Source organism: Urocitellus parryii, chromosome 4, assembly GCF_045843805.1.
Source record: "Urocitellus parryii isolate mUroPar1 chromosome 4, mUroPar1.hap1, whole genome shotgun sequence".
Taxonomy (NCBI): domain Eukaryota; kingdom Metazoa; phylum Chordata; class Mammalia; order Rodentia; family Sciuridae; genus Urocitellus; species Urocitellus parryii.
Window position 1 is genome coordinate 174,683,265 of NC_135534.1, and position 21,088 is coordinate 174,704,352.

Consider the following 21,088-nt stretch of genomic DNA (forward strand, 5'->3'; position numbering starts at 1 on the left):
TTGCTCATGGAAGCATGAGTTCCCAAGAGCTGACAGGACTAGAGGGTGAAAAACAACAGTGGGTTTCCCAACTTCATTACCAATCAAAGAGGACAGTTTCTGGTATACCACTAGTGAGTTTATTACATGATTAATAAGTTCAAATTAAAAAAATAAAACCCAAAATCTTGGCAGGGAGACTAAAGCCAGAAACTAATAGTGCTGCTTCCGTCCCCAGACTCCCTGGCCAAGGCCAATTCCACTAACTCAGTTTGACTCGATCAAGTTCTTCATCAAGATTTGCATCCGTGCCCTGGACATCTCTGCCACTCCTGGTAGAAACCGAATTCTGGGCCCCTGGCACTGGGGCTTTGGTGAGGGCTCCATATACACCCATGGCCTGAGAAGAGGGATAGAGAAAAAGCCATAAAGACAAATGGCAGAAGGTATAGCCGAACCTACCAATGGCTAAAAGGAAAAAGGTGTGGCTGGGACTAGTGAGCTTGGATTTTCTTTCTCCCCTCCCCTCAACCCTTAGACTTTAAGGATTTAAAGTCAGCTCTAGGAATCTCACTAACTATCAGAGCAGGGTGACCCTCAGAACTCTAACATAGGTATCTACAGAAAGGTATCTTGAGTTTCCTTATCTGCAGAAGTGAGTGAAAGTGTCTCATTCTTAGAGATTCCTTCTCTATAAGGAATGAAGAGAAATCAAGGGCCAAGGCAACCTGAAGATCTCCATGATGTGTTAAGTGGTGCTGATAGTGAGGGTTTCAGCCCCCAGGACTGGGGTTCTGTGCCCCTGGGGTCTTCAGACAGCTCTAACCTGAGCCACCATACTGGTAACATCACCAGGATTGGAAGGCAGTAGGATAGTGTTGGAGTCCTTGGCCAGTTTGGAGAACGCACTGACATATTGCTCTGCCACAGTCAGTGAAGCTGCTGCATCTCCATTCTATAGCCACAGGGGAATAAAATCAGGGATCACAGATTTAGAGAAGGGGATATTGGAAGAGAAAGGAGGTGAGGTTTCAAGAAAGAGGGTATGCAAGTCATAATACAAGCGCTTATGTAATCTGGTTTAATAGGACCCCGAATGGCAGGAACTTCTCTCAACGGTGGATGAGAGAACCCCCTCCATTGTCAATTCCTGTTCCCCACTCCTAACTGAGGATTTCTCACATGTTGTGTCAAAGCTGCGGCCAGGATGCGAATAGCTTCAGCCTTAGCCTTGGCCTTGGCCAGAACTGCACTAGCTTCTCCTGGAAGAAAAGATAGAGAGCTTAACCCATAAAATCAGAGTACCCCAAAGTTCCTGTCCCAGTACCAACTCTCAAAGACCCATGCCCTCCTCATTCCTCAGCCTCTACCCTCTGCTCACCTGCTGCCTGATTTATTTGTTCAGCCTTTTCTGCTTCAGAGGCCAGGATCTGAGCCTGTTTCTTTCCCTCTGCCACATTGATGGCCGACTCTCGGGTTCCTTCAGACTCTAGAACTGTGGCCCGTTTCCTCCGCTCTGCCTCCACCTGGAAGCCCCCAGCAACCCTTATCAACAAACCAGGGGAAACCCTTACTAAGACCTCCAACTATACTCATGCCAGTAAGGAAGATACTCTAAGTCCCTCTGGGACTGGATTACCAAGGTCCTCTTCCCTACCTGCATCTGCATGGACTCTTTCACCCGAGGTGGCACATGGATATCCTTGATCTCATAACGGAGGCAACGGATGCCCCAGCAGTCAGCAGCCTGGTTGATGGCATCCACAATGTTGGCATTTAGGGACTCCCGCTCCTAGAGGGAAAAAGATGTAAGCTCCACAGCTTTAACCTACCTACCAGGGAGCTAAGATAATAAGGGCCTGGGTCTGATCTTGTTTCCCAGAAAGGACTGACAGTGCCAAGCTGCCAAGCACATGCTTCAAACCCCAACTTTGCTTCAGATCCACGTACCCGGAAGACTTTGTCCAGAGAAAGTTTGCCAAGCTCTGATCTCATGGTCGTCTGAGCTAGCTGGGTGACAGCATACTCAGGGTCCTCCACACCATAACTTGCCTAAAGGAGAATGAAAAGTGTAAAAAGCTTTGGTACAGGATTTTAGTGAGGAGGGCAATTCAGAAGACTGGATAAAGCAGGAGGCAAATACCTTGTAAGGGTCCATGATGCGTAGGTAAAGGACTCCATCAATCTGCAGAGTTACATTGTCTGCAGGAATAGAAGCAGGAGAGAAAATGAAGGTCACAGCCCTAGGTCCCAGTCAGCTCTTTCTCCTAAGCTGTGGATCTATGTAGCAACCACATCCTAATGATCTCAGTGCACCCGTGTCACCCTGTACCCTCACCAAGAGTCACAGCCGACTGCTCAGGCACGTTGATGACAATTTCCTTGAGACTCTGCACATATCGGATCCGGTCTAACACAGGGATGAGGATGTTCAAGCCCTGGGAAGAGGAGTCATGGATCCTCAGAAGGATGGGGGTAATGCAGTTGGAATTGAAGCTAGGACTGGAGTAAGTAGGGAGTAAACATGTGCAGTAGCCCCTGCCAAGAGGTGTCCCCAGAAGCCTGGGATGTCAGTGGTAAAGTAACCTAATAGCACCCGAATGCACGATTAGGCCTTTGAATGAAGAGAAAGGTAGGGAATGGGAGCCAGGAGAATAGCTATCTCTAGTAGGGACAGGTGGGGCTGAGAGAGTAGGTAGTAGCAAGAATGGACCTGAAGGATGCTAGGGTAATAGGAAAAGGTGGTAACATGGGATGCACGTCAGTAGCCTGGGCCCTGCTAGCATTGGTCCCAAGAGTTCAGAGCCAAAGGTGCAGACAGGCCCCAAGGAGGTATCACTCCCACATTCAAGGGATCCAGGCATCAGGCTGCCCCGAGGTGCGCAAAAGGTTCTCACTGGCTCCAAGATCCGGTGGAATCGGCCCATTCGCTCCACCACCCAGGCCTCCTGCTGCGGCACAAACAGTACTACTGTGTTTCGGGGCAATCCTGAGGAGGCGCGGCGCGGAGGACGGGCAGAAGCCTGCACAGCGCTCTGAAGGAAAGACAAGAGTAAGCTGAGACCCCCGCTGGCCCAGCACCATGCCCCTCTGTCCTGAAGGCATCGCCCTAAACCTCGACTCACAAGGGTCCTCGGAGAATGACTCACGTGGGGCCCATGACCTCTGACCCCAGTCCTCTCCCAAAATTGGAAACCCTCTCCTTCCTAGCTGAGGACCCAGGTGATCTCTGTCCCGACCCTCTGGAGAAGGTTGTCTCATTCTCACCCTCAGCAAAAGGGCTCCACTGCCCCGCGCCGCGCGCGCCAGCATTTCCCACAGCCGCGGCGACCTCCGGAACCAACGAGACGCGGAGCAGAGAGGCCGCGCCAGAAGCCCTCACCGGAGGCTTTCCTTCAGCAGTTCCACTCCCCCGGATGTACTTCCGCCGCCTTTTCCCCCCCACTCCACGCTCACCCAATCGGAGTTCCTTGGAAGAGCATGTTTAAGTTGTTCCCGGGGAAACGCAGAGGGCCGGAGGCTGGTTTGTTCTGGTTCTGGTAGTTGGCGTCCAAAATCCGAGGCATCGTGGCCGAAATGGAGTCTATTTTCCTCTCGCAAGTGACCCAGAAACACCTACTACCGAGTTCTTTAACCCTACTTGATACCCAATTTACCCTCTAAAGTGTATAATCACGCCCGTGTGTTACCATAGCGACTCCTGGATTGGAACTGACTCGTTGCCATGGTTGCCACAGTGACATTCTGTGGTAGGCCTGCTGTGTTGTGCCCAGCTCTCCCACTGGGGACTGACCCCATTCCCGTTGCCATGGTAATAGGGCCTAACTTTGCTTGTCGATTGAGCCGAGATTTACCCTCCCCTCTTTTCCCGAGGTACCACAGCTCTTTCCACTTCTTCCCAGTAGAAGTCTGTCAGGCCTGGTCCTCCCATAGAGTCCAGCAAACAGCATCAAGCTTCAACCTCGTCTAAAGCACGTCACCTTGCACAAATCCCTGATGCTATGGCACTCCCTTTAAGAAACCTGTATAATTGTCATCCTCATAGGGCACTGAAGTTCTGAGGAGCTAAAATCATTAACAAAACCAGTATAGAGTTCAGCTCTCCCCCAGCACCCTCATTACCTGAATAAAAAAAGCAAAATCATGCCCCTAGAATCAGCAGGACTTAGCCCAAGACTTCATGGGCTCAGGCTTCCTCCACTCCAGAAGAAAGGGCAGGGTCACAGCTTCAGTTAGGCCCTCCATCACCCTTTACATCCTCTCTCCAACAGAAAACAAAAATAGAGCTTAGTTCAAGTTTCCAAACAAGAATTTATTATTTTTAAATTTTATTTTCCTAAAAAAAAAAAAAGTACCAGGTACAATTTTTCCTGTTTTTTTGTTTGTTTCATTTTGTTTTTGTTTTTTTCAAGTTTCAGCAAATGCTTGTTCCCCTCAGTCATGTCCCAGGAGTCAAGGGCTGAGGCTGGGTCTGAGTCTGGAGTGGGGAACAGGGTAGTTGGGAGCCACATAACTGAGTTTGAGGGATGCCCCTTATCCCAGCTGAGGTAGGTGGGTCAGAATCTGGCCAGGTGAGAGGAGACATCCCTGTCCTTGGCCCTGACTCTGTCCCTGGACACCTTCCTCAGTCAGGACCCAAAGTAAGGAGATATAGGCAAGAGGAAAGGGACAACTGAGTCTGGAGCCCCAGGTGAGGGGTGGTTAACCCCTGTGTGTGTGCATGCATGCACACTCTTTTTCTCACAAATATCACAAACACAAGCTTGTGCTTGCTCACACACACACACATACACACACACACACTCACATAAGTTGGCTTTCAAAGATGGATTGAAGGGTAGGGGAAGGGAAGGTAACAGGGAAGGACAGGGGAAGCTGAGTCTTTGGCTAGTGACTCAGTCCCTCTGGGATAATCCCTCTGTCCTCAGCTGAGGAAGAGCAGTTTTCTCCCTGCCCCCACACTTCAGCCTCTTCAACTCCTGAGTTTGGAGCAATATTTGAGAGTGAGAAAGGAGGAAGGATGATGCCAATTATCAGGTTTGGGAGGTTACCAAGGCAATCCAATTTGAATAAATTATAAATTAAAAATAAATAAAATAAGAAGTGGCCCCTGCCCAGGACAGGGAGGCAACGCTGGCATGACTTGCCTGGGGACTTGGGACAATCTCAGGGTAGCTCTGGTTCCTCTGTACTACCTAAGCTGGCCTGGGAAACCCAAGGGAGGGAACAGGCACATGGAGTACCCGGAGTAGGGCAGGGTGTGGAAGGATCAGAAGCTTTAAATACCCAAATAATCAATTTGGGCATGAGCATGGTGAGGACTTTAATTCAATCCTAAGGGATTTTCGCCATTTCTCCACGTGTTTACTCTGTCCAGGATGGAGCAGGATGGGCAGGCTTTTGGCCCACCTAGGTTCAGAGCACTGGCAATCAGGGAAAAGGAGAATAACGTGGATTGTGGGGGGCCTCAGTTACGGCCTGCAGTTCATAGGGGAGCCCTGTGTCCAGCTCCAGGCTCCGTCGGGAAAAAAGCAGGCGGATATCTCCATGTAGGCTTAATCGGCCTGAGCGGGAGCTCCGGAACCTATGGAAAGACAGTGTGATCAAGGTAAGAATCCAGAACTAGAGAAGCCAGGAAAGATTCTTTTATTCACGGGAGGGATACCTGGATCCTGTCCTTACCTGAGGTGCAGCAAATAGCAGAGGAGGCGGTGGGTGGGACTAGCATTTCCCTCCTCACCCACAGGCACCAAAAAGAGGCGATGGCGCAAGAAGGTCATGTGGGCAGCAGGCATGTCCGAGAAGTCAAAGGTCACAAGGAACATCTTCACCACAGTCTGGTTGGGGTTAAATAAGGTCTGGGGGCAGGATATTCAAAGTTGGTATAGCCTAAGGGCTGTTTTCTTCTTTCCCCATGCCCAATCCCTCAGAGGACACTCACCACTTGAATGGTGCCCACCTTGGGCACACTGTAACCCTTCCTCCCCAGGGGATTCAGGTCCACGACACCCTAGGAAAACCAAAGAGCCATCAACCAAATTGGGGACCAGGAAAGCCCTGAATACCAGTCTCTCCAAAATCTCATTCTGGATTCGCTCCCACACTAGCCCTGACTTACTTTTAGGTGAAGAACATCTAAGGAATACCTTTGGGCCCCTGGCCCAGTCCCCAATCCCTCCTCCTTCTGAAGTGCTAACTTTGGTGTAAGGTCAAGTCATACCAGGAAGGGGGCCGGGGCATTTTGCTCAGAAACATCAAAGAAGGTGACAGTGACAGGCAGCGTGACATGCTGGGGACAGTAGGACCCACTAGCTCCAATCTCTGCTGTGAAGCCCTCAATGTGGCCAGATGGTGCAAAGCGTCCTCGCAACAATGATTCCTGGTGTTAGAGTGGGGAAAACACATTATGAGACAGATGCCATTATTTTCCTTATCCATCCAAACCACATTCCACTATCCCACTCCTCCCAGGATCCCCCAATCACAAAGCCCAGGGGGAGCTACCTCAAAGTTGCCCAGCAGGGTACGGCTGACAGCAGGGGTAGGAACAGGGGAGGCACTGAGGGGGCTCAGCAGGCCTGGTCCCTTCCGGAGGCTTCGAAGGGAGCTCCTGGTAGGGGAGGGGACACAATGGGTTGGCTTGAGGAATTCTGGGATTCCTGCTCATATCCTTCGGCTCCACCCTTTGCCACTATCAAGTGGTTCCTGCTCTGGGGTCCCCTACTCTAGTGTTAGAAAGAAGATTACAGACTTTTGTGCCAACTCTCACAGATAGGGTAGAAGGAGAAGCTGGTCACTTACAGCTTCAGGCGACGGGCACCTTTCAGCCTCCGCCCCACGGGACTGCAGTCTCTTGAGTCCTATTGAGAGAAAACATTGAGAAAGGTGGTGGAGAGGAGCTCATCACAAGCTCTAGAGGAACATCTTCACAGGCCTCCACCATTAATCACACAAATATCCTCTTAGGAGTAGATGAGCTCCTCTACGGGCTTACCAAAACAGGCTCCTTGGGCCCGGGCAGCAGGTGGCTCCAGAAGGGTGTGGCTTTGGCATCAGAACAGTTGGCAGCAGGAGGGTGGCCCAGGGTTCCCCGGCGCCTCCGAGGGGCTGGCCCCTCATCCTCAGAGCTGACATCCAGGGCTTCTCCAGCGGGAAGCAGCCTTCGCTTGGTAGGGCAGGGGCCTGGAGGTCCAGGGCCAGGGGGTGTGTGCTCGGGACTGTGCCCATTGGCAGTGCCAGGGGACTCCCTAGGCCAGGGGCTTCCCCCGTTGCCCACCCCAGCCACTGGGCTCTTACCCCCTATTTGTGCAAGACTGTGCAAATCAGTGTCAAGTGTGTGCAGCTGGCCTGAAGGGGCTGGCCCTGGAGACTCCCCCAGGGACCCCTGTCCCCCTGGATCTGGGGAAGCCCAGTCTCTGGTGTGCAAAGTATTGCAGGAAGCATTTGATGGGAGCCAGGGGGATCTTCGGGCCCCTGAAGTCCAAGGTGAGGTGGCATTACCTCCCTGTTCCACAACACAGAGGCCATGATGGGAGAAATGCTGGCTGGCCACACCCAGTCCCAGACCCAGTCCCTCTGGGGCCAATAGCCCCACAGTAGATGGTTCTTCAGGGGGTAATCCCTCTCTGGCCCCCAGCCCAGGGCCTCTCTTCAGCTCCCGGGGACCCTCAGTAGGTGGGGCGGGCCGCTTCAGAGCCCTGTGAGGCTCAGAGGCACCAGCTGGAGGGGAAAAGATGGATACCTGGTAGACCCCGGGGGATGCTGCCCCCCCTGCTGGGCTGTAGCCCATGAGCAGGCCACCCTGGAGGGTCCCCTGTCTGACTGGAGGCTGTGAAGGGCCAGCCTCTGGCTCTGAGGATGGAGACGGCTCCGCCTGCACGTGGCGCATGAAGCTCCCCTTGGGTCAGGGGGGCCCCCCCACACGGCCTTTATGCTGGGCCTGGGTTGGGGGGCCTGGGGACATCTGTGCAAGAGAAGAGAAGATCAAGGAAATTAATGAGTCTTCTCCTTCCAGCCGAGTTTCAGACCTTCCCTTAACCTGAAGAAGTGACCTTGAGAAATTCCTGGGGATGAAGGTATCCAAATCCCCAGATGGATTAATGGAATACAGAGGCCACTCTTAGAACTTCTGAGAGGATGACATTATTTAGCTCAAGTTTCTTACTGCACCTGCTCCCCACTCCCACTTTCTGGCACTTACCCCGATGAAGGGGCCTCAAGCCTAGATGTGTGTCCCCTCTTCCAGACTGATGCCTTGTTCCCCTAGCTTGCAGTCTGGTCCATGCCTGCTGCACTGGCAAGGTGACTGCCACCATTCCGGGCAGCTCCTGGGTTCAGCTGGACCCTGAATAAAGAACAGAAATAAACCAGGATCTGTGGAGTCAGTAGTAAGGGCCCTCCCTGATTGTGGGCTAATAGAGTATACTCCAGGATACCATTCTCCCACACCATGAGCACTTCAGAAGTAAGCTCCAGATCCAGCACCCAGGCTGTACAGCTGAGCTACCTGAGGAGTCACAGAAAGGTAGGTCTTGGTTCAATGTAAAAAGGATGTTAAGAAATGAGGCAAAATGAACTATTTGTCAGGGCCACCATCTTGGGGACTCCTGCCCTGAATTGGAGGGGGAATGAAATACCCTCAAGATCCAAGAGATCATGTCAGCTAGGGGATGGGCAGGGAAATAATTCAGCTCTCTTACTCAAGGCTGTGGAATTGCACAACTCTTTCCCATATGTCTATATCAAAAAGGACAAGTGGCACCCCACAGTGCTAAGGGCAGAGTTCTTGTAGACTGTCACACCCCATTACTCTTCTCAGAGGCACAAACCTCAGGTCAGCTCAAAGCCAGCCCTATAGCCTTGAACTCCCAATCTCCCCCAGCAATCTCTTTTTAACAAGAGACAACAAATCCAATCAAAAACAAGTGGCAGGGGAGGAAGGGACACCAGAAGACACTTCCCAGGGCCTGCCCCTCCCCCTAGGCTCTGTGAACTAGAGATAAGGCAGCAGCAGGCAGTCAGCTGGAAGCAACTAGAAGTATCTCCATGCCCCTCCCCCAGGATTCACACACCCAAAAACACCTATACCCAAACCACTGCTTTTCTGCCAGGGCGCATGATTATCTCCATGGACTAGTGTACACTCAGGTGCCTATACTAGGGTGAAAAAACTGTCAAGCTGAAAGCCCCCAGGGTCAGCTTTCTCCCTTGGGCAGTAGCTTTTGCTGCCTGCCACCTACAATGCCCTTTCTCCTTCAAGGTAGGCCCTTTGTATGCCTCTCCTAGCCATATTCTTCCTCCTTCAAATGCCAACCCTTCCAAAAAATCAGCTCTGGGACTGGGCATGTAGCTCAGAGATATAGCACTTGCTTACTATGCATGAGGCCTTGGGTTCAGTTTCCAGCACTCTAAAATAAATAAAGTACAACAGAAAGTCTGTTCTTTACCCCAGACCATAATCTTCCTCATCTGAGACCTCACCTATGGGAGTGTCACTACCTCATGTAAATATGAGCATCTTCTAGACCAGCCACAGGATTCCTGAAGACATGTCTGTGCCCCACTATCTTACTCATCTCCAAACACAGAGGAAAGCACATGACAAACTCAAAAAGTGGAATGCTAGGGGCTGGGGATGTGGCTCAAGCGGTAGCGCGCTCGCCTTGCATGCGTGCGGCCCGGGTTCGATCCTCAGCACCACATACAAACAAAGATGTTGTGTCTGCTGAGAACTAAATAAATAAATAAATAAATAAAATCTAAAAAAAAAAAAAAAAAAAAAAAAAAAGTGGAATGCTAGCCCCAGAGATTTGGGCAGCAGTCCTGACAGTGCAGGGGGAAAACTTCCTGATGAGAGAAGCAGAGAGATTAATTGCACAGGAAGAATCAGCAACAACAGAAGTGGGGGGTGGGAGGTGGGAGGTGGGGAGAGAAGGGATATTTGCACTCAGGGATTGAAAACCTTTCCTTTTCAAATTATTCTCATCATTGCATCCTACACTTTCCCATCTCATCAAATCCTCATTAGAATTGAAATACCTAAGAAAATTCTGGTCCCTTGTGGTGGGTGGGATGGCTGGAAAGGGTGGAACACCAGTGGCAGTGTTGTCAAAGGATACAATGTGCACTCTGATCTCTACCCATCCATTTCTTCATCCAAGCCATACAGGTTCAGAAAGGGCCTTTTCCTTAGCACCCTCACATCCTATGTCTCCCAGTTGCCTGCCTGAGCCCTTGCCCTGGGGAAGCCAGGTGATGACATGATGCCCTACTTGACCCTAGCATGCCTGGCATCTGCTCATTACCCCAGACCCCTTGCAGTTCCTGCCCCATCAATGAGAAGCTGGAAGATTCACTCTCCTGCCACCCAGCCAGTCTGGCTCTAGACCATTGCTTCAAGCTGACTCATGGGGCAGGACTGCAGGGGGGCAGGGCAGGGTAGGCCAAACCTCACCCTCCATCGTGGGGTGGGCAGCAGCTGGCATCAAACAGCTGGGCCAGGCTGTGGCTAGCAAGGACTACAGCTCCCAACATGCCAAGGGAGCAAAACAGAAAAAAAAACAAGTCCCAGAATACTATGGGATCTGTACCCTCAAACACCTGCTAGGCCAGGGAGGTGACAGAGGTGGGTATTGATATAGGTAGAGCTCCTAGATTAATTCTCCCCTTCCTTCCCTTCAGTGTTAAAGATATTCACTTCTGCTCTGACTAAGGAGGTGACAGGAAGGAAAATTCCTACCTATGTGCTTTCCACCCTCATCCTGTGCAAAGAGAACTACTGCTGGCTATTTTATATTTTGTCTCTACAAGCTTGGGGGATTGTTCTTACAGACCACCACTGTGGGTAGAAAGGTCAACCTCTGCTTTCTCACCAACCCCCTGGCCCCAGCCTAGAGCCCTTCACACTTAGAGGAGAGGGAGCAGATCTCAGTAACCCCTCCAAACTAAGCCAAGCAGACTCACCTTAGCTTCTGGACTCCTTTTTCTGGTCGATTCCCCTCCCCTTGCTTAGTCTCCCAGGTCCTTTCCTCCCCATACCCTGGGACAGGCCCCATAACCTACTGTAGCTTCGGAGATTTGCTCTTTCCCCTTAGCACACACTCACCCCGCTCCCAAATTGGCTCCGCTGCGGTGGCCGCTGCTCCGGGCCCTTCCGTCCTGTCCCGGTCCCACCCCTCGATCCTCGGTCCTCCCTGCCACGGGCCCCCAACCCAGACAAAGGGTAGCTCAGGCTGAGCCCTGCTCTGCGAGGCTCTTCCTAATCAGCTTCGTGTGCAATACTAGCGGACCCTCGCGCCCGCAGCCCCCCAGCCGCTGTTGCGCCCCTCCCCGCGCCGATCCCTCCCCGGGGCCACCCCGGCTCCGCGCCGCCGACTCCGCTGCCCCTCTGACTCACAGGCCATTTCCTACCAGCTGATGGGGCCGCCCGCCCCGCCCAGCGCCCCACCACCCCCGCAGCTGCCGCCACGCCCCCCTAAGACCACGCCCCCTGAGCAGCAACCATGCTCATTGGCTTATAGGAGGCCAGCCTCCCTGCGACCCTCAGTGTAAGTCACGCCCTCTACTGTAGGTGCACGCCTATTGGTCCATAAGGGGGCAGGCCTACCCAAGGTCGCCCCGCCCATCTCCTTAACTCCTCAGCTGCCAAAGCAACTCCTGTCCTGCCATTTAACCCTTTCAAAGGTGCAGGCCTCCCACTTCTCAACCCTCCTCCCCCATCCTTCCTGTTCAGAGACTGATTAACAGAAAGTCACAGCGCTTTCACATACGCAATTCAACAACCCCCCAAATCAACCTGCTCTTCTTACACCAGACCCTACCCCCAAATATACCCATTCCCACTCTACTCTCCCCACATTCCAAACCAGAGCTCAAAGCCACAGGACTGCTGGAGCCCAGGAAGCTTCATGCCAGAGCAGAAGATCTAATTTAATACCCTATCTTCACCGTGCTGAGAAATGGTATTCATCCTTTTCCTACAGCTAATTTATGTTCCTTTGCCTTTGTTAGAGGGGTCCAAGGACTCCTGATTTAAGGGTAAATTTTAATTTCAGGAACCTAGGTATTATTCTTCGTGTCTCTGAACTCCTATTCCGAGATCAGGCTGCCCCATCCCAGTTGCCAGCACTTTTTACTCACAAGTCCATATTCAAAGAGCAGAGAACATTAGGAAGCAGGATAGGAGGGCTTCTGCCCAGAGCTAGGGAAATGAGCCCAACTCTTGTGATGGAGCTTATCCTCATGACTCACAGCTCCCTCGAAACTCCCAATCCTCCCCTTGAGTCACTGGGCCCCAGGCCCTATCCCAGATCTAGCTAAGTAAAGTGGCAGCAGAAAAAGCATCTCTAACCCTGTCCTCCAATTCTTTAAATGACCAGGATGGAAACCTCTGCAAGAATTAGGTGTTCAAAGACTTTTTAGAGGACCTTTTCTAGAAGCAACCTAAGAAAATGGATAGCTCTGTCTAGCTCACCCTTTGAACTTATCAGGAAGTCATACAGGTTATCAGAAATCAGTCCAGATTCCTCTGTCATCCACAGAAGTAGGAGGCAAACATAAAAGCCAAAAGAAGTAAAGTCCATTATTCTACAGTTGAGAGGCAACGAAAAGCTTTAGGTTCTTGTTTCTACTTTATTGTGAGCTACCCAAGACCATCAGATTATCGCCAGACAGTAAAAGGAGCTGTCCTTCCCTATTAGGTCTTTTTGCTTTAGACTTAGGGGGGCAAGCAAGTGACAGTTCTTTTAGGCTCCCTTCTCCTTACCTCAGATGAGGGGAAAGCCCTGAAAAAGAACCCAATTCCCCTAGACTGACTTCCTTGCTGGCTGGTTCCCTAATATTAAGGAATAGGATTAAAGAAATTCTTAACACCCTGACCAAAATTGCAGAGTAAAACCTTACTGGGAAAACAGGTAGAGATACAGAACAGTGTAGTAAAGGAACAATCCCTTAGCAACCCTATCTTGTTCTACCTCATTTCCACTACCATTTGGCCTGGCCTTATATACCCTACAAAGGCCAGGGAACAGTAACTCATGGAGAAGTATCAAAGATATTCCAGGCCTCTGTATGCTCTGGGAAACGTGGCATGGTAGAATCAAGAGGTCTTATGTCCTAAAATTTACCTTGCCTTTTTTTTTTCCTTTTAATTAGTGGTTATCACAAACTGACCTATGTCCTTTCTCACAAACATATACCGATTTTTCTTTTCCTTTATTAGATAGAAGCACCACGAGAACAGCAAACTTATCTGTCTTTTGTCCATGGTCATATTCTTAGGGTCAACATCTCAGGGCCTGAGACTTAATAGGTATTCAATAAACATTGGCAAAGAAAAACAGTGTGTGCAGGGCTGGTGAATAAAAATCAGATATGGATTCTAACTCCTTTTCTTTCACTATGAGACCTGGGAAATCAGTCTCTTTGGCCATAAATTTCCAACTCTGTAAAATGAGGGATTTGTATAAACAATGACCACTGAAGGCCTTTACAACTCTGGCCTTATAATTCTAATAACTGTTGTTCACTCATGTCCACTTCAGAGGATGAACCCAATTATCTGAATGCCCTGCAGCTTTCACCAAAGCAGAAAGGCTATGTACTCCAGCCTCAGCAGCAAACTGATGCCCTTTCTCTTCACGCCCCACCCACTCACACAAAATGCCCCAGTCCTGAGGAAGCTGGTGTGAGTCTACCCTAGGCCCGCCCTCTCTGAGAGACTGTCTGGGAAGCAGTGTTGCCATAGCAATCAGTTCCTCTTCAAAAGGCTTCAGTTTGCCCTCCTTTACCCCACCCTACCCACAGCTTTGTCTGGCCTCAGCAGCCCCCCGCCCCAGCCAGTCTCTCAGCTACGGGGTGGTTGTATGGAAGACTGGCTTAGGGCCCCTTTCAGCAATACTGTCACACTCATTCAGTCACGGTGTGGAAAGCAGCCCTTTCCCACCCTCTCCCAGCCAGCAGAAGCAAAAAGACCTCTGGCATTATTTCAAGTCCCCATAAGGTAGCAGAGGAGCTCCCCCAACCCCCCCATCAAGAGGACTAGGTCCTACTTCTGACAATTTCCAATCCAAGAGTATGGGGAGCCACTCCCTTTTCCTCCCCTAGCTGAGGCTGGAACCTCACATCCCTTCCAAGGTTAGGCTTACAATAGCAGCCTACCCCTGAAAAGACAAATCAAAGATCCTCAGTACTCCTTACTTCTTCCCTCCCTCCCAGAGAAGCCCAGAATTCCTGAGGGCCCTAGGATTCCTCACCCAGAGGAAGGACAAGGATGGGGAAAATCAGTTACTGACAAGCAGTAAAATGTGGCTACCAGTCACTTTTAAATCAGTTGGCAGAGACCTTGGTGGTAGTAGTGGGATGGGATCTGAACCTTATTGCTGGTTACTGTGGTCTCTGGTCATGGAGTACAAAGTCCCAGGCAGGGCAAGGACCAGGCCAGGCCCCAGGGTGAGGAAGGAAGTGGGAAATGAGCACACCCAAGAGCTTAAGGGCAGGGCAAAATGGGGGAGGGGGGTAGAGACCAAGGCAGGCTTCTGGGAGGAACAGGAACTAGGGTTGGGGGTTGACAGAAACCCCATGGGGGAAGGGTCTCCGGGGGACATCAGCTAGGGGAAGAAATCCCTGTCTCAGCCCCACAGATCCAAGATAGACTAAGAAGACAGTCACATAAGACCTGGTAGCAGCCGGATCTGGCTGCTTCTCTAGTGCCCAGGCCATAAGATAGGAATTGAGCAGCCAGGAGCACTACAAACTAGTTTCTTCAACCCCAGCTAAATCCATCACCCTCACCCCTAGAACACAAAACACAAGTGTCTTCCTGAAGTCCCTACAATGCCTTAGACTGTTACTTTCTAAAAGTACCAGTGGTTCTCCTGTCGTGGTTCTCCCGTCTCGACTGGGCCTACAACCCTTCTCCTCACACAGTGCTCCCAGGCGCATCCCCTCCTCCTCCACATAGCCCCCTCAGACCCTTCCACACTCTGGACCACCAGTGCTTCTCCATCACCAGTCCTCTTCCCCTAAAGGTCTTCCAAATCCCCTCCCCCTCATGTATCCCCATTAACTCTCCACATCAGACAGCGACCCCGCCCCCTAACGTTGTGCTTCCCACCTCCACAAAGCACTCTCGCCCTTCCCCCACATGGGTCCCTGGATAATGCCTCCTTGCCTTAACTGCTCCCCTAACTCCGCGTCCAACCCCCATAGCAATCTCCAGATTCTCTTCATCCCTAACGGTGCCCCCCCCCCGCCCACCTCCTGTCTGGCCAAGCGCACCCTCGTCCTTGTCTCTTCTTTCTCGCGTACCCCGCCCCACACCTGTAGTTCCGTGGGTCCCGTTGCACTTGAGGAGGTAATAGATTGGGGCAGTAATTGAGCAGCTCTAGCTGCAGCCTCGGCCTGCAAACCTCCCCACTTTGGCCAGAGCTCCGCCCCCACAACAGGCCGGCCCACCCTCTCCCTTGTCCCAGCTCCCACCTTCCCAGGGCTTGTCCCCTTTCCTCGTTTCTTTAATCCCTCAGGCTCCTCCCCTGTAACCAAGGCCCCGCCCTCCATGGTCCCTCCCCCTTCTCGTCTTCTTTGCATTTCCCCAGGATCCTCCGCTTTCCCCAGGCCCCACCCTGATTCCGCCTCCTTTTAGTCTCTCCGCCTGTCACCCAGACCTTCCCTCTCAGAGTAGTCCAGCCTGGCCGAATCCCCGCCAGACCCCTTCCACCACCAGCCCCCACCGATCTCTGAGGCATTCTTCGCCCGCCCCTTCTTTCTCTGGCCTCACCCAGGCGCTCAGGCTCCAGCCCGGATCCGCTGCCTCTGATTGGCGGCGGAGGCCCCAATGGATGACGAAGGAGACAAAGTGATGGCTGCAGGTCGCCTGAGTTCCCACCCCAGCCACGTGCGGCTTCTGTGATGACAGGTCTAGAGGGGCGGGGCTTTGGTCAGCCGGCTGCAAGCCCTAGCTGACTCGACCCAGACGGGGGTGGGGACCCGGAACCCGGGACAAAGCGCAAGCCTGAGGGCTCCGAGACCTGCTAGGACTCTCTCGAACTTTCTTGCTGGCGTAAGCAGCCTGCGAAATTTGAAACTTTTTTGTAGGGATGTCTGGGTTAGCAAGTGCGTTTCCCCGAATGGGATAGGTCAGTGTGCATGGTAGTGTAAGAAATTTCCGGGGTCTGTGAAAATAGGGGAATCGGTGGTGGAGTTTCAGGCTTCTGAAGCCTGCGATGTGCCGGCGGACCTAGTTTCTGGCAGGGGAGCTAAGGGTCAGATCTTTATCTGTTGAGGTAAAGGAGATCTGTGGGTTTTACAAGTATAAGTATTAATACGGGGTTAGGGGGGTCTGCAATTGCTGGAGAAAGTGGGTTTTTCCCCTTGTACAGGTGTTGAGTGAAGTTTGTGACTATTACAGATGTTCTGAAGTTTAATTAGCCTTTAAGTCCTCTTCTCGCCTACCTACCCCGAGATTTATAGCAAGGTAGCGAGACGCTTCCCAGATACCGATAGATGGCAGCACAGGACTCTTGCAAAACAGCCTAGACAGCAGATTTGGGGCTTCTTGAAGGAGCCAACCCGGGAAGAGGGTCGGGATCCAACCTACTCAAGTTCTGAGGTTCTGAAAGTCTCAGATTCTTTTGGTTCTGTGACTTTTTATGAGTATTTAACTTAAACTGCTGGTCTAAGCGTCAATAGTGTGCCAGGCGCAAAAAAGAAAGAAAAAGGCATTTCTCTGCCCTTAAGGAATTTTTTGTTTAGACAGAACGTTATCTATAGATAAAGCTGGAAGGGTTTTATATGTGAAAAAAGCATAGGGTTTGAAATCACCTGTGTTGCTTTCCGGACTTTGGGTATTTGCTTGTGGGTAGATTAATTTTTTTTAATAAACTCTAAATTTTAGAACAATTTTAGATTTACAGAAAATTTGTGAAGATAGCATAGAGTTTCCATATACACTCCAATTCAATTTCCCCTATTATAGGTTCATTTGTCATAATTAATGAACCAAGCCTGGGCGGTTGTGCACTACTCTAATAACAGTGACTCTGGAGGCTGGAGGCAAAAAGATCACAAGTTCTGTGGAAGCCTGAATAACTTTAGTGAGCCCCTCAGCAACTGTTATGGTTTGGATATTAGGGGTCTCCCCAGAAGCTCAGTATTAATGCAGGAATGTTCTTAGGTGAAATGACTGAATTGTGAGAGCTGTAACCTTTTCAGTTCATCCCAGTTTGAATAGATCAACTGGGTGCTAACTGTAGCCAGGTGGAGGAGGTGGGTTGTTGTGGTGGAAGGGTTCATCTTCCTTGCAGTGCCTTCTCTGCTTCCTGGCCATCACTAATAGAGCAGTGCTCCACCATTAAGCCCTTCTGCCTCATCTTGGGCCTAGAGCAAGCGAGGTAGTCAAGGACATGAACTGACCCTCTGAAACTGTGAGCCAAAGTATACTTTTCTTCTTCTAAATAGTATTACCTTTAAGCCTATATTTTATTAAAATTTCCTTTGTTTTGCTGGGTACAGTGGCACAGGCCTGTAATCCCATGGCTTGGGAGGCTAAGGCAGGAGGATATTGAGTTCAAAACCAGTCTGAGTAGCTTAGTGAGGCTCTAAGCAACTTAGCAAGACCCTGTCTCTAAAATTAAAAATATATGTATAAAAAAAGACCTGGGGATATGGCTCAGTGGTTAAAAAAAAAGAATTTCCTTTATTTTTACTGTATGTCCTTTTTCTTTGCCAGGATCCCACCCAGGCTAGCAAACATTACAGTATGTGGCTATCATGTCTCCTTAGTCACAGTCTCTCAGACTTCCTTGGTTTTGATGACCTTGAGAATTTTGATGAGTACTGGTCAAGAATTTTGTAGATGGTCCTTCAATGGGCATTTGTCTGTTTTTCTCATGATTATGTTACAGAGCTGGGACCTTCTCAGAAACTGAGGCAGTGCAAAGGCCCCCCACTTCAACCTGTAATGCTTTGGATCAAATCAGAAAGATTTCAAACATGTTGCTCAGAGTAAGTCATATGTTTATTAGAAGGGTTAGGAAAGGGGAAAGGGGTACACTTTCAAAGGTGAGTGTGGATTCTCTGAGAGAGGAGAGGAACAAAGTGCCTCTCCTGCCCTCCAGTTTTTTGAGGGTCCCAAAGAAGTTTCCAGACACTCCCACACAGGTTCACCTCTTGATTTTTGACTGACAGCAAGATGACATCACACTTTTAAGTCCCTACTGCCATGACCTTTCTAGGTCACTTTGGTTCATGCTGACTGGTTCTAATTGGAACCTGTTCATACAGATTTATGGTCCGGGAGGAATTATCCTTATCTCCCTGAATTCAGGTGTTTGGTCTGTGAAAGGGTCATGAAAGTTCCCCTCCACCCTTTAGGGTAACTTGTGTACTTATAGACATTAGGTTTTTTTTTTTTTTTTTTTTAGTCCTTTAATTTTTTTGTTGTCGTTGATGAACCTTTATTTTATTCATTTATTTATATGTGATGCTGAGAATCGAACCAAGTGCCTCACGCATAAGAGGCAAGTGATCTATCACTGAGCCACAACCCCAGCCCCCTTATAGACATTATTTCAGGCCTGTATTTCTCTTACAGATAACAAGTAGTTTGCTGAGGAATGTGCCATATCCTGTGCACTTAAACCAGGCAGAGCTGCAGATAAATTGCTTCTTGGAAAAGAAAGCATGGGGACGTCAGCACAGTAGGCTCATTTTATAGAATTATTCACTTAATTTCATGTTACCACCACTCAGATCTGTCTGTCCCATATCAATTAGACTGGGGTTATGAGTTTTGTGGAGACCACAAAGGTAAAAGTATTACTTTCATCACATCATCACATCATGTCACATCATAGAGGTAAAGTGCCAGTATCTGTGGTGTATATATGGTATATTTGGAAACACAGACAATATACTTTGTGTTGCAATCTTTTTTATTTTGAAACAAAAATTTAAGGGTATAGTTTTTTAAAATCTCTTTTAATTAGTAATCTTGTATATTCAAATATATATTTATAACATAAGCCGCACTTTTTTTTTTTTTTTGGTGGTGGTGGTACTGGGGATCAAACCTAGGGGTACTTTACCACTGAGCTACATTCCCTAACCCTTTTTATTTTTTCTATTTTGATACAGGGTCTTGCTAAATTGCTGAAGCTGATCTTGAACTTTAATCCTCCTGCCTCATCCTATTGAGTTGCTAGAATTACAGACATGCACCATCTGGCCCAGCACAATTTCTTTTTCATAATATTTTCAAAATTGTAATTGACACATAATCAATTTCTTTCTTCCTTCCTTCTTCTTTCCTTCCTTCCTTCCTTCCTTTCTTTCTTTCTTTCCTTCTTCCTTCCTTCCTTCCTTTCTTCCTTTCTTTCTTTCTATGTGTGGCACTTGGAATTGACAACCCAGGGTCTCATGTGTGCTAGGCAAAGGCTCTACCATTGAGCTACATCCCCAGCCCTTTATATTTTATTTTGAAACAGGGACCTGCTAAATTGCTCAGGCTGGTCTTGAATTTTCAATCCTCCTGCCTCAGCCTCCCTAGTCTCAGGGATTATAGACAAGTTGCCACCATATCCAGAGAAGAATAAGAAGGAGAAGGAGAAGAAATATACTAGGCATATAGAAAGTTATAAAGAATAGCCGAGGGGCTAGGGTTATGGCTCATCAGTAGAGCACTCACCTAGCATGTGCGAGACCCTGGGTTTGATCCTTAGCACCACATAAAAATAAATAAAATAAAGGTGTAGTGTCTAACTACAACTAAAAAATAAATATTAAAACAAAAAAGAATAGCAAGCATTGTAGTGCCCACCTATAATCCTAGTGATGTGGGAGGCTGTGGCAGAAGGGTCCCAAATTTGAGGCCAGCTACAGCCATTTTGCAAGAACAACAACCACAAAAAATTATAAAGAATACTAAAATTAAAAAAAACAAGAAAAAAAATTTTATCACACAGATTTATCAAATCTTAGTTTTTAAATTTCTTTAAATTTTTTTTATAGTTATAGATGGACAGAATGCCTTTATTTTCTTTGTTTATGTGGTGCTAAGGATCAAGCCCAGTGCCTCACATATGCCAGACTAGCGTTCTGCCACTGAGTTACAGCCCCAGCCCAGATCTTAGTATTTTATCACATTTGCTTTAAATTCTCTTTTAAAGAAATTAGTGAAGCTAGGTGCTTTGGCCTTTGCCTGTAGCCCCAGCAACTCCACAGGCCGAGGCAAGAGGGTGGCAAGTTCCAGGCCAGCCTAAGCAATTTAGAAAGCCCCTCATAAACTTATCGAGACCCTGCTCAAACAAAAAATAGAAAGTGTTGGTGATGTAGCTCAGTGGTAAAGTGCCCCTAGGTTCAATCCCCAGAACTACAGAAAAATGGATAAATAAATAAATAAGATTAAAGAAATTAGTATTTCAGATCAAGTTAAACCTTGGGCTGGGGATGTGGCTCAAGCGGTAGCGCGCTCGCCTGGCATGCGTGCGACCCGGATTCGATCCTTAGCACCACATACCAACAAAGATGTTGTGTCCGCCGAGAACTAAAAAATAAATATTTAAGAAAAAAAAAAAAAAGTACAGATCAAGTTAAACCCTTTAAGTACTCCTCCCTAGTCTCTTTCCAATCATTTTTCACCTTCTGTCTGAGAAATAACTACTATCCCCAAATGGTATTTATTTTGTTTATGTACTTAAGCAATTTTATTGCTTAGTATACACATAAGTCTATTGAAACATAGCCCCCCTTTGAAATTAAAAACTCCAAATTGTTTTAACTTCTGAACTTCCTCATACTGAGAATGGATGCTGAGGGAGGCTGGCCTTAAGGGGCACCTGGGAACCTGAGAGAGTGACACATTTCCTAGCTAAATCTATATATGTATGTTTCCTGCCTTTTGTCCCACTGTACCCCTGAGTCTGATAAGACAGAGAATTGGAAAAGGAAAGTATCTTTTATATTCCTTGAAGCCAGCTTTTTTTTTTTTCCCCTTGCCAAAACTGCCTCCTGAGTTTTTAGTGGAGCAGAACAAGGAGTCAAATCTCTTGCCCCCTCTTTCACATTGGGCATAATCCTGTTGACAGAATTGCTGAGTCACAGGGCATGTGTAAAC

The 21,088-nt window shown here is 49.0% G+C and overlaps 2 protein-coding genes and 1 long non-coding RNA gene across 10 annotated transcripts; 1 reads left to right on the forward strand and 2 right to left on the reverse strand.

Moving 5' to 3' along the window:
* Window positions 1-90: 90 nt before the first annotated feature.
* Stoml2 (stomatin like 2) lies at window positions 91-3,363 on the reverse strand. 2 transcript variants are annotated; one of them, XM_026415074.2, is made up of 10 exons: window positions 3,247-3,363; window positions 2,877-3,014; window positions 2,318-2,417; window positions 2,123-2,181; window positions 1,930-2,031; window positions 1,637-1,771; window positions 1,361-1,505; window positions 1,162-1,241; window positions 806-934; window positions 91-379 (listed from the first exon to the last, which is right to left on the reverse strand). In XM_026415074.2, the coding sequence occupies exons 1-10, from the start codon at window positions 3,289-3,291 to the stop codon at window positions 242-244; spliced, it is 1,071 nt and encodes a 356-aa protein (XP_026270859.1). In that variant the 5' UTR covers window positions 3,292-3,363; the 3' UTR covers window positions 91-241. The 2 variants fall into 2 exon arrangements, with proteins under 2 accessions (XP_026270859.1, XP_077654029.1); XM_077797903.1 differs by lacking the exons at window positions 2,318-2,417; window positions 3,247-3,363 and having other exon boundaries at window positions 2,877-2,960.
* A 1,365-nt stretch (window positions 3,364-4,728) lies between these two features.
* Atosb (atos homolog B) lies at window positions 4,729-15,880 on the reverse strand. Of its 7 annotated transcripts, XM_026379670.2 has the most exons (10): window positions 11,084-11,331; window positions 8,180-8,323; window positions 7,276-7,942; window positions 6,974-7,161; window positions 6,781-6,839; window positions 6,484-6,589; window positions 6,200-6,358; window positions 5,921-5,989; window positions 5,662-5,837; window positions 4,729-5,563 (listed from the first exon to the last, which is right to left on the reverse strand). In XM_026379670.2, exons 3-10 carry the CDS (start codon window positions 7,865-7,867, stop codon window positions 5,410-5,412), a joined length of 1,503 nt encoding a protein of 500 aa, XP_026235455.1. In that variant the 5' UTR covers window positions 7,868-7,942; window positions 8,180-8,323; window positions 11,084-11,331; the 3' UTR covers window positions 4,729-5,409. The 7 variants fall into 7 exon arrangements, with proteins under 7 accessions (XP_026235455.1, XP_026235417.1, XP_026235448.1 ...); XM_026379632.2 differs by lacking the exon at window positions 11,084-11,331 and adding an exon at window positions 15,755-15,880 and having other exon boundaries at window positions 6,974-7,942; XM_026379663.2 differs by lacking the exon at window positions 11,084-11,331 and adding an exon at window positions 15,457-15,478 and having other exon boundaries at window positions 6,974-7,942.
* Window positions 15,881-15,925: 45 nt separating this feature from the next.
* LOC113175405 (uncharacterized) lies at window positions 15,926-19,199 on the forward strand. Its single transcript, XR_003299961.2, has 3 exons — window positions 15,926-16,036; window positions 17,880-17,979; window positions 19,111-19,199. It is a non-coding gene; the product is annotated as an uncharacterized LOC113175405 (long non-coding RNA).
* Window positions 19,200-21,088: the final 1,889 nt, after the last annotated feature.